The sequence below is a fragment of the Limulus polyphemus genome, unplaced genomic scaffold (assembly GCF_000517525.1).
Source record: "Limulus polyphemus unplaced genomic scaffold, Limulus_polyphemus-2.1.2 Scaffold1744, whole genome shotgun sequence".
Lineage (NCBI taxonomy): Eukaryota > Metazoa > Arthropoda > Merostomata > Xiphosura > Limulidae > Limulus > Limulus polyphemus.
In genome coordinates this window covers 220,498-233,410 of record NW_013667354.1, presented here as the reverse complement: position 1 = coordinate 233,410, position 12,913 = coordinate 220,498, and the positions used below count along the sequence as shown (strand labels likewise).

The following is a 12,913-nucleotide window of genomic DNA, read 5'->3' as shown; positions in this document are numbered from 1 at the left end:
TCAACATAACATTCCTCGCGATGTAATTAATCAACAATAACATTCCTCACGATGTAACTAATCAACAATAACATTCCTCGCGATGTAACTAATCAACAATAACATTCCTCGCGATGTAACTAATCAACAATAACATTCCTCGCGATGTAACTAATCAACAATAACATTCCTCACGATGTAACTAATCAACAATAACATTCCTCGCGATGTAACTAATGAACAATAACATTCCTCACGATGTAACTAATGAACAATAACATTCCTCACGATGTAACTAATGAACAATAACATTCCTCGCGATGTAACTAATGAATAATAACATTCCTCACGATGTAACTAATCAACAATAACATTCCTCACGATGTAACTAAATGAACAGTAAACATGTTGATAGAAACCAACGGTAAAAACCTGAGTCGACTGGTAAATACATACAAAGAAACGAGGTATATATATAAAACTGAATCAATAACGATTTTATTAACATTCACCTTTTTTGTTCCGGTACAAAATCCCAATCGTTTCTATCTTATTTAACTCTGGTAAAATCAATACTACTACTACTGGTCTTTTTGTCAGTTCCAAATTTCACTTAAATGTGACAAAAGATGCCGCAACAGAACCGTTAATATCATGTGGTGGCGATGCTACAACGTCAATTTTATACAACGAATTTTTAATGCCACCTGGTGGTGGTACAACGTTAGAGTGTACAGTAAGCCGCTAATTGCACCTGGTGGTACTACAACGTTATAATATAAAATAAAAAGCTAATGGCACCTGGTGTGTACTATAACGTTATAATATAAAATAAATAGCTATCGCCACCTGGTAGTACTACAACGTTAGAGTGTACAGTAAGCCGCTAATTGCACCTGGTGGTACTAGAACGTTATAATATAAAAGAAATACCTAATGGCACCTGGTGGTACTAGAACGTTATAATATAAAATAAATAGCTAATGGCACCTGGTGGTACTAGAATCTTATAATATAAAATAAACCGCTAACGCCACCTGATGGTACTATAAAGTTATAATATACAATAAATTGCTAATGCCATCTGATGGTACTACAACGTTATAATATATAGTGTGCCGCTAATGGCACCTGGTGGTACTACAATATTATAATATAAAATAAACCGCTAATGGCACCTGGTGGTACTAGAATCTTATAATATAAAATAAACCGCTAACGCCACCTGGTGGTACTAGAACGTTATAATATAGAATAAACTGCGAATGCCACCTAGTGGTACTACAACGTTATAACATAAATTAAACCGCTAATGGCACCTGATGGTATTGCAATATTATAATATAGAGTGTGCAGCTAATACCACCCGGTGACATTACAATACTAATTTCGTAAACTGAATCGCCAACGCCATCTAGTGACACTAAATTGTCAACATGGGCTGTGACTCAGCTCGTTTCACGTGATGGTAATATGAAAACTGACACCAGTTTAAATACATGTAATCAGACAAGACCCACACTCACCTTCTCTGATCGCTGTGAAAGGTGTTCCTTCTTCTGTCTGAAGTCGGATCTCCTTGAGCGCCACCACCTTATTTGTTAAGCTAGAATGTAAATAAAACATTTAATGAAACACAGCGTTAAGCCTCAAATTACCCATTTGTCTCTATACTGTTCCCTACCGGTGGGGTCCACATACTGCATTATACTTAATGAATTCGTGTTTTTGTCAGTTATTACACTCACTATAAAGATTTTACGAAATAAAGATTGGTGAATTCACCCGTTTTAAAATTCAAAATATATAAGAGGCTCTATCAGTAATTAGCGGGATTAACTGTAATATTAAAAGTTATATATATATATATATATTGTTGTTATTATTAGGGACCAATACAGTAATGTCCCCACAGGCAATGATCTGGTATATAACCAGTTTAGAAAACAGTGTGTTTAAAAAACCGAAGGGGTCAGTCACACAAAACAAAGACAGTAGCCAATAGTCACACAAAACAGCAGCAACAGCTAACAATTAGTCACACAAAACAATAGCAGCAGCCAACAATTAGTCAGTCACACAAAACGATAGTAGTAGCCAACAATCAGTCAGTCACACAAAACGATAGCAGTAGCCAACAATCAGTCACACAAACCGATAGCAGTAGCCAATAATTAGTCACACAAAACAATAGCAATATCCAATAATTAGTCACACAAAACAATAGCAATATCCAACAAGTAATGATACACGCAAAACAATAGCAGTAGCTGCCAGTCAGTCAGTCACACAAAACAAAAGCATTAGCCAGCAATTAATCTGTCACACAAAACAAAAGCATTAGCCAGCAATTAGCTAGTCACGCAAGACAAAAGCAGTAGCCAACAATTAGTCAGTCATACAAAACAATAGCAGTATCCAACAATTAGCTAGTCACACAAAACAAAACCAGTAGCAAACAATTAGTCAGTCACACAAAATAATAACAGTAGCCAACAGTTGGTCAGTCACAACACAACAGCAGTAGCCAACAATTATTCAGCCACACAGAACAATGGCAGTAGCCAACAATTAGTCACACATAACTGCTCATTAATGTTTTTGTATTGTTGTTCCAACAGTTTTAGTTTGGATGAAACGTAAATATCCTTCACTATTAAAATGAAATGTGGAAAAAAAATGTTACCTTCATATTTTTAATAGAGTTTTTTTTCTCTCTGTTAAGATATTAGTGGGATTACGACCGAAAATATCGCTAACAGTAAGGGTATCCAAATGATTAAATAAAGCATTCAAATCATTAAAAGTAAGAAGGTCAGAATAGTATACTTAATTACCTATATTCATTATCGGATTATTTTTAGTTATAAGTTGTTTGGGTAGCTTGCTTTGATGAGAAGTTAATATTAATTCTTGTTTTACACAGTTTTATAAAGAACAGATTTGACTCACTTGCTGTATCCCTTATAGACTGTAGCATATGAACCTTCACCCAGTTGTTCTAGCTTTACATAGGCTTCCGTCTTGCCAAAGGATAACGCTCCCTGCACAAATACAGATAAATAAATTAGGAATAATAACTTTAAAGGCACAGTGTTTTACAGCTGTTCGTATTGTTTGTTTGTTGTTCAGCACAAAGCTACACAATGGGATATACGTACTGTTCCCAACATGTGTATCGAAACCAGTTTTTTTTAAGAGTTATAGTCTTTTAGACTTGACGATGAGTCACTGATTTTGAACTAGTGACCTGTGAGAGAGCAACCAGTCAGAACCACCTTATATCACCCACCATCCAAGCCAAGAGATTGACAGCCACTCTTATAAGTGGGGGGAATATTTTGTGGTATCACAGGGATTTGATCCCAGTTCGCCAGCTCCAAAATTCATAGCTGTACCAGAGGGCCGCGTCCCAATTATGGCCATTCACCAAACGTCCTTAACAAAAATATGTTATCTCAAATTATTAATATTACTTTACTATTTCTGTAGTCTTGTTTTATTCTGTATGTACTGTTTGACAATCTTTCTAAAAACACAACTAAAAACTACGTATATCCTTTGTAATATATATATATTCAGGAATTTTGAGTCGTGGCACCTTCAACTGGCCATTCTTATATTGTAATAACAAAAATGTGTTCGTGTTTCTGTAAGAAAACTCCATCTAACGGTGAACGTGTACACTATTCATGATTGACATTACACGTCAGCAAACAAAACTTAAATTTCGTTCACGAAATTCTGTATTTTTATTTTACAGAATGATTGTGATGGGAAAATGTGGGGATAACGTGGAGTAAACGTTAATGCTGTTGGCTTTCGCGGATTTACGTAAACATTGTCAGTTGAAAAGGAATACAGTTTCTGTAAGAATATATTTTCAAATTAGAAAGCAATGAATGATTTGTATTTTCAACATGAACGACATCTTGTGAGTACCAGGGCTAAATAAATGGTCAGGTCAGAGACTCCCAGAAATTTTGATATATCAGTCTCTAATTCGAGCTATTTACAAGAGAGGGCCAACCAGTGAGCAGCACTTGTCGCCACAAAGGTTTTGTTAGGTTTCGAGCTATAAAATGGAACTGAACATCATTTTTACAAGTCTCCCACAGCTGAAAGTTCGGAGCGGCATTGTGACACGAACCCTGTACCTTCCGTATCGTAGCCCGACACGTTAATCACTGAACCACGCCACTCTGATTAAGAGTAAAGTATCTATTGTGATCAATGACAAATAATATAAATAATAGGTTTATAATTTCGGCTGATTGTATGAATTAGATGACTAACGAAAGTACCAAAGGCAACATATTTTTCGAAATATAATTATTATGCTGTCTTACTGTTGTCTGCGTATTTTTTTAAATAAAATAAAAGTAAAGCTCTATAAAACATATTTCGCTTAAGAGATGCGACTGTTTGTTTTGAATTTCGCGCAAAGCTACACGAGGACTATCTGCGCTAGCCGTCCCTAATTTAGCAGTTTAAGACCAAAGGAAAGGCAGCTAGTTATCACCACCCATCGCCAACTCTTGGGCTACTCTTTTACCAACGAATAGTGGCATTGACCGTCACTTTATAACGCCCCCACGGCTGAAAGGGCAAGCATGTTCGCTGGGACGGGGATTCGAACCCGTGACCGCGATGCGAGTCGAGTTCCCTAACCATCAGGCCATGCCGGGCCTGTTTACAACGTCGACGATTGTTATACATTTTGTTGTTTAGAACTTTCGTGTAAGAGTACAAGAGGGCTCTCTGCACGTAGTCTTCCCTAATATTAAACTGGCAGACTAAAGGAAAGGCAGCTAGTTAACAAAAAGATGTATTAAAGTTTGGAGACAGCTTGAATAGATAACGAAGAAAGCTTTATTACAAGTTCAACACAGTAACAAATGTACTACGTTTCAACATCGCGATCACAAAACTGTTGAAACGTTGTGCCTTTGTTTGGTGTAGTGTTAAGATTGTAATAAGGTTTCCTTTCAGGCTTTTTCCAAACTTTATTAGTCTCTAAGTGGATTCCTTGTCGTTAAATCAAGAAATATATATTTGGCCCCAGTAACTACAACTGAGTGTGTTTGTGTGTGGAGCAGAACCCCAAAAAGATTCCAATAATTTGACAATAAAGTGCCAGTTTGCGGTTATTTTTTTACTGCTTGTGCCGTAAAACTACGGCCCAATCCAATAATAGGCCATATATAATTTAATTTCCCAATCCAATGACAGGCCATATATACCAGGCTATTTTTCGGAATATAAGACGCACCCTTATTTTGAAGACAAAGTTTTGGGGGAAAACGTTACTATACTAACTTTACTAATTCTATTACTTTGATTTATTTTTTTATTATTTAGGGGGCATTATAAATAGTTATGTTTTTAAAAGAAAAAAAACTACTATTGTTATAAATAACACATTCAAATGAACTAAACTATGCATGCCTATTTAAATATATCTACACATGGCTTGTGTATTCATACCTTCGGTGTATAGGACGCAAGCAGATTTTGACACCAAATTTTGAGGTAAAAAAGTGCATCTTATACACTGAAAAATACGGTAACTGAATTTCCCAATCAAATTTCAGGCCATATATATAATTGAATTATCCCTTCAGGAACATCCAAGAGCTTCTAAAGGGTCCGTCTGGCCCTTAAGCCTAATAAAAGTTCGATGGCAAATATGAGAATAAAAAACGACCAAAACCCTTGTAAGAATATGTTTAAAAAAAGAAGAAATAAAACAGTCAATTTTTTCATCAAACGATCCTCCTCTTGTTTTCGACTAAAACTGTTTTGAACAACTTCTATATATTCAGGTTTTCTTTGTTGAACAACGTGGGTGGGGTGGTGGTGGTGCATTTTCAGGTTTTACCACAGTTTATTATCAATTCCATTTATTTATTATTATTATTATTATTTATATTAAATACAGCCTGGTGACTGTTTAAATTACTAACAGTTCCACGATACTGAAATAAAAACTAGGGGACACTTGTCGACGACTGACGGCATTCCTTGACAGTCACTTTTAAAGACGGTTTCCATGGAGATGATTAATAACTGTTCTCACCAAGGGACAGTCCTTGTCTTTCCTTCGAAGACAAGGTTCATATTATTAATGACTTATCTCCCACTGCCAGCTATCCGATCCACTACATACAACGGTGCCGATGTGGCCTTATTGATGGATCTCGTGTTTCATAATCTCGGGAGGGAGATACTATCTATTAGAAATAAAAACAACTCCGCTTTGTCTCTGAATCCTCATGAGACATGACCCCACTGATGCGACCATCTGTAAAATTGCGTTTAATCCAGCGAAATAACTGTGATGCTTAGGAACAATGGGAACAGAAATAACTGTGGTGTTTAGGAACAATGGGAACAGAGTTTGCTTCTGAACGATAGCACTGCTGAATAATTTTACATTTATAACTGCGAAATGACGTCATTGACATTGTACTGAAACATGTTGCTACTTGCTAGCGGAAATATTGTAGCATTCAGTTTCTTAAAGTAATAGTTACTACACGTCTTCCCCATGAAACTGCAAAAAAATGTTACACAATCAACAATGTCTATAAAGCCAGAGCGGAAGTAGTACTGATGTTAACAAAATTTACGACAAATTTTAGCGGAAGTAGCACCGGTATTACAACACTGTACGACAAATGTTAGCGGAAGCAGCACTGGTATTATCAACACTGTAAGCCCAATTTTAGAGGAAGTAGTACCAGCATTATCAACACTGTACGAAAAATGTTAGCGGAAGCAGCACTGGTATTATCAACACTGTAGCCCCAATTTTAGAGGAAGTAGTACCAGCATTATCAACACTGTACGACAAATGTTAGCGGAAGTAGCACCGGTATTATCAACACTGTACGACAAATGTTAGCGGAAGTAGCACTGGTATTATCAACACTGTACGACCAATTTTAGAGGAAGTAGTACCGGTATTATCAACACTGTACGACTAATTTTAGAGGAAGTAGTACCGGTATTATCAACACTGTACGATTAATTTTCTTGAAAGTAGTACTGGTATTATCAAACCTGCTCAAGGAACACTAACACAAATAGTGTGGGTATTATTAACCAGTTTCACGATACCCTAGCGACAGTAATGTTAATATTAAGAATCGCATTACAATAAAAAACAAAAGAGTATATTTATTATTAAACTCGAACTGCAGAATCACCCCTAGGTACGTAGATTATAATAAAGTTTCTTAAAAAGTAATTAGACATATTCAAGAGCATTTTACTGCTTAAAGAGTGAAAATCGGCTATTATAGCTCACTAGAGTTCGCTATATTTCGTATATTCACTCGCAAGACTTGCCACGTTTACTACATCACTCGGCAGCAGTCCAACAACAGTTCCCGCTATATGGATCTTACACAACGCAACATAAAGTAATAAGGTTGTGGAAATAGAACTGTGTTTGTAGGCGTTTCACTTTGGTGTATGGAACAAGCTGTGAAGATGCTCCGAAACAGAAATCTCCCCCCCCCCTCACTTTCTGAGAACAAATATTTTACTGCATAATCTCTATTAAAAGGTTCAGTTCGTGTGAACTCCTGGCGAAAGTCCTTCTGTCTTGGTTGTCAAGTTACTATTCTGAGTTCTAAATGCTAAAAGCTCCTTCTCGCTGTTTCTTTTTTTTTGTATTTACATATGCAACATTCCATAACTGTAAAAATAAAGATGTCTTCATTATTGCTCAAGTTGTTAAAAAAGAGGTAATTTCAACAACGCAGTTAAACAGTTGAATGTAAATCGTCGACTTAAAAGTTCTGTTTATTAAAAAACGAACAGAAACATGTTTGAACACGTTCCCGTACTCGCATAATGAGGCGTAAACATGAAAGGTTTTGAGGAATTTCATATTTCTTATTTTACTTTTTTCACCACCAGATATATTTATCTGAAGGCTGCATTTTTAAATCGCAGGATTATTAATATTCTTTAAAACACTAGACACACACAAGGTGGCGTTACTAAAACAAAACACAGAAAACTTTGATCAATTCTTACTTTATTGGTATTTTCATTAATTTTTTTATCCCGTAAGTATCGTAATGCTTGTATTCTCTTGTTACCTTTTAAATTTAACAATAAAACTTGGGCTTATGTAGTAATCTGGAAAATTACTTTGTTTTTCGATTTTTCTCTTTTGTTGATCTACTTCTTGCGTAGATTCTGTTGACAACAATAAAACTTGCTGATATTTCACAAGCTAAATACGACAACCACTGCCCCCTAGTGGTACAGTGGTAATGTCTGCGGATTTACAACGCTAGAATCCGAGTTTCGATACCCGTGGTGGGCAGAGCCCAGATAGCCCATTGTGTAGCTTTGTGCTTAATTACAAACGACAACCATTACAACATCAGACTCTTGAAGTCAGGCGAAATTTCTGTTATTTCCAAAGGTTAAAACCTAAATTACACGTCCATATTTATTTTCACAGTGACTGGGTGTGAGAAAATGGGATACACACAGGTTAGCGAAAAATTGTTATTGACAGTGAAAAAAAATATATATATATCTATATTAATGCAGTTTATCTGTGGTAGTAAAAATTTTACAAAGACCACATTTTTTATTAAAACGATTACGATTAAAACGATTACGAATGAAAGCATGATGTAAAGCAGTATACGAGAGTTTGTTAGGACTAATTGCTAGGCTTAGTTCAGAAAGAGTTTCGCTGCATATGTTAGATGAACAGATGAAAATTGTGCTTACACATAACGTTTCGGTCTCAAAACACACTCCAGAATACAACAGCATTGCTAACCTGATTTTTTTTTCACGTTTCTTTGGAGTTCTGATAATAACTAGTCGTATAACGATAAAAAACAACAACAAAAACTCATACAAGTCTCTATTTTTTGAAAGTCTCTGTTTGGTTGGGTCACTGAAAAAGTCGCGTTCCAGAATACGATGCCTAATTAATCACGTGATGAAATATTTGGAACTAGACCGTAAAGACGCAGTAATCTGCACAAGTAACGTTATACCAGGAGAGGCTCTCGTTCACTACTGCAGGAAATGAAATCTTATATATACTTTTCTCAAATGTCACATATGAAACAGGCCAGGTTCAATAAAGGTACTGGCGCCAAACTGTTTTGGATCTATTAACTAGGAATTTCTAATTATAACAAAAAGAAATATGTTTATTGAAAGCTTAAAGAAAGTGTGATTAGTACTGATAATAAAGACAAACATTAAAACCGTTCCTGCCCAAGGGTTAGTCCTGATTTATTGAATTAGCTTCTTCCAATACGCACAAAACCATCAAGACTCCGTTCATGACGCTGCTGGCCACTGTTTTCACGATTAATCCATAAACTTCTTTACTTTTAACAGTAATATAAAAAAACTCCCCTATCGGTGACTACAGTTACTAAGCCAGCTTTCAATAATGATGTGATTCGGCAAGAACATTTAGAAAAATGGCGAAATTAACGAGAAAATTGGAAAATGTAAACAAATGCCAAAAGTCAGAAAGCTTTAAGCAAACAGGTAATGTTATTGTGTACGACGTCTCTACAGGGTAAGGGGACAAAATAATGCTCCTATCGGGGGAAGAGGGTCATCTCTGCAGTCTTACAGGTAATACGTACAGGTGTAACATTATAAGAAATCAGCAGCAAACGCTTGTGCTTTCAGCGTAAAGTTTCGCAATGGGCTATCTGCGCTCTGTCCACAGCGGGGAATTGAGCCCTAGATTTTAGCTTTGTAGGTCCGCAAGCTTACATCTTACCCAACGGGGAACCAACTTGCAAGCACTGCCAGAAGATACTAAAGGAAAAATAAAGCATGTACCAAACATGTCTATTTGACTGTTTAGAAAAATTCCTCAAAGCTACTTTTCCTGTACACACAAACTTTTGTCGTGTGGTAGTTTCATTAAGGTCTCTTGACTAGACAATCGTTTTTCCACTAGAAACTCCTGTATGTTTTTAATTTATATTCGTATAAGACAACAAAAAAGTCCTTCAACACTTGTGTTAGTATTGGTATTTTTAACCTGAAAAATACGCTATTTGTCAGCGAGTTAAAAGGCCAGCCAGGTCGGGGATTGTAGCGTCCTTGATTTAGAATACTGACCAAAGTCACCCAGAAGTAACAATCGCCACAGGTTTTTCCGGCTCATTAAACCGAACAACGGAATTCATTGTCAACATTATAAAGCAATCACAGCTGTGTGTGATACATGCTCAGCAACATCGCGTAGCGAACCTTGGACCTTGCGATATACGACACTCTAGCCACTAGGCTACATGAAGGCCTATATAACTGCATGGGGTATATAACATTTTTCTTTTAATCAAACATCTAAGCAAACTTGTGTTTGTTTATAGGTGGAGCAGAACTTGTAAAATTACACACTGTGACACTAAGCTACACAAATTCTGTAAAATTACACACCGTGACACTAAGTTACACAAATTCTGTAAAATTACACACTGTGACACTAAGCTACACAAATTCTGTAAAATTACACACTGTGACACTAAGCTACACAAATTCTGTAAAATTACACACTGTGACACTAAGTTACACAAATTCTGTAAAATTACACACTGTGATACTAAGCTACACAAATTCTGTAAAACCACTCATTGTGACACTAAGCTATACAAATTCTGTAAAATTACGCACTGTGACACTAAGTTACACAAATTTTGTAAAATTACACACTGTGACACTAAGCTACACAAATTCTGTAAAACCACTCATTGTGACACTAAGCTATACAAATTCTGTAAAATTACGCACTGTGACACTAAGTTACACAAATTTTGTAAAATTACACACTGTGACACTAAGTTACACAAATTCTGTAAAACCACTCATTGTGACACTAAGCTACACAAATTCTGTAAAACCACACATTGTGAACACTAAGCAATTTGATTCTTCTTGTGCTTCATCATTTTATGACATCGAGACTGTTGACATTGAATAGTTAACAAAGTCCGAGCTGATATAGTTATAACAATAGTAAATTGAGAAACAATGATTTATAAGCATAATAAAATGGTTTTATTATTGTAAAACATGTAGTTTGTTCCCCAATAATATAACTACTACATTATGCTTATATACCATTGTTTACTATATATATATATGTCTTATGTATTTCCCTACACAAGTATATTATTGTAAAACATGTAGTTGGTTCCCTAACTACTACATCATGCTTATAGACCATTGTTTGTCAGTTTACTATTTATATACTTGTAGCAGATGACTACGCTTTATATAAACAGAAACAACGCTTTATCTCGACTTGCAGACACTAGTTCAAATAGGTTCGTTTTCGTAAGTCATCAGAGTTTGAAGTAAACGCAGATGGACCCCGACCAAAGTTTCTGACAAACCGCGAAATAGGAGACAAATATAGCTGATAACTAGCTGGTCTCGTGCCTTAATCTGCACGTGTACATTTACTACAACGTGATACACAGTAAAATAAAAGCATTATGATGCTATACTTGATGATCAATTTGGCCACTGGCGTCATTCTATCAACTGTCTCACGTGTTTTCAGTTACCAAGCGAATAGTTTGATTTTAGTTAAGATTTTTCATGCAAAGCTCCAAAATAGGTATCTGAACATAAACTTCTTTAATTTTGAACTGATAGCCTAAGTCTTGATTGATGGAGTAAAGGTATACCACCTTCACTTTTATGGCGAAAGCAGGGACCCACAGTACGGAACGAGTTTTTATGACAACGGGTCTCGAACCATGAATCTGTGTATTCACCGTTTGGTCACGCTAACCACTAGGCCTTGCCTCTAAAAATAAGATGTTCATACCCTGACTGAAGCGACGTGGTCTTTCTTTCGTCAATCCCAGGGTGTCTAAGCTGCATCACTCAACACCTCAATAGAATGTCATGGCCGTTTGACAGATAGAACACATCTGGTACCGCTTGTTTTAAAACAGAAGTTTGTACGTTCGTCCGTCTGTCACAATAAACCAGACACTGGCTCAATACCCACTTAACCCTTCTAGGACCACGAATATAACAAACCCCAGCAACCATTAATATACCAGTATTTAAGATTACAACAAAACAGGACATTAAATCAAAACTGACCTAACCCTTCTCGGACCACGAATAACAAACCCCAGCAACCATTACTATACCAATATTTAACATTACAACAAAACAGGACACTCAATCAAAACTGACCTAACCATTCTCGGACTACCAAAAAGAAACCTCAGTAACTATTACCACTCCTTGTGTTCAAATTACAATTGAAACGCTAGATAAACAATGAACGAACCTTTTTGAGACTTCAACAATAACAAATCCCAGCAAATATTGTTACAACGGTTGCTATCGTACTGTGAAGATTACAATAAATTAAAGGCAGTAGATTAACAAAGAACTAACCTTTCTGGGACTTCTCCAACAACAAATCCCAGAAACCATTATTACACCGGTTGTTAACATACTACTGAAAATGTTCAGTGTAAGTAGTTCACGAACTGGCACGTGTGTGGAAGTTTCTACCACAGACTTATTCTATATTACCAGTTGGAAAGATGCACAATCATCCCGTCATTACAACTTTCCAAGAACATATCAAGTGAGTCAGCAACTACGAAAAGATGTCACAAGATTTAGTAATGTTTAACGTAGAACAGCTGTGTTTTTATAATGTTCTGCTTGACTCTTATGTGTGTGTCGTGTTTGTATATTGTACTAATTGTTCTTGAATATGTGCCGTGTTTGTATATTGTACTAATTAATCTTGTATGTGTGCCGTGTTTTTATAATGTTCTGCTTGATTCTTGTATGTGTGCCGTGTTTTTATAATGTTCTGCTTGATTCTTGTATGTGTGTCGTGTTTTATAATGTTCTGCTTGATTCTTGTATGTGTGTCGTG

At 36.0% G+C, this 12,913-nt stretch overlaps 1 protein-coding gene across 1 annotated transcript in view; it reads right to left on the bottom strand.

The window, feature by feature from the left end:
* LOC106464792 (cyclin-dependent kinase 14-like) overlaps positions 1-12,913 on the bottom strand; it is a gene marked incomplete at its 3' end in the record, with an annotated part of 131,578 nt that overhangs the window by 24,653 nt on the left and 94,012 nt on the right. The window contains exons 6-7 of the mRNA XM_013924949.2: positions 2,932-3,023; positions 1,506-1,585 (exon numbers count right to left, since the gene is read on the bottom strand). Of these exons, the coding sequence (XP_013780403.1) occupies positions 1,506-1,585; positions 2,932-3,023 (172 nt within the window). The remainder of the gene's footprint in view (positions 1-1,505; positions 1,586-2,931; positions 3,024-12,913) is intronic.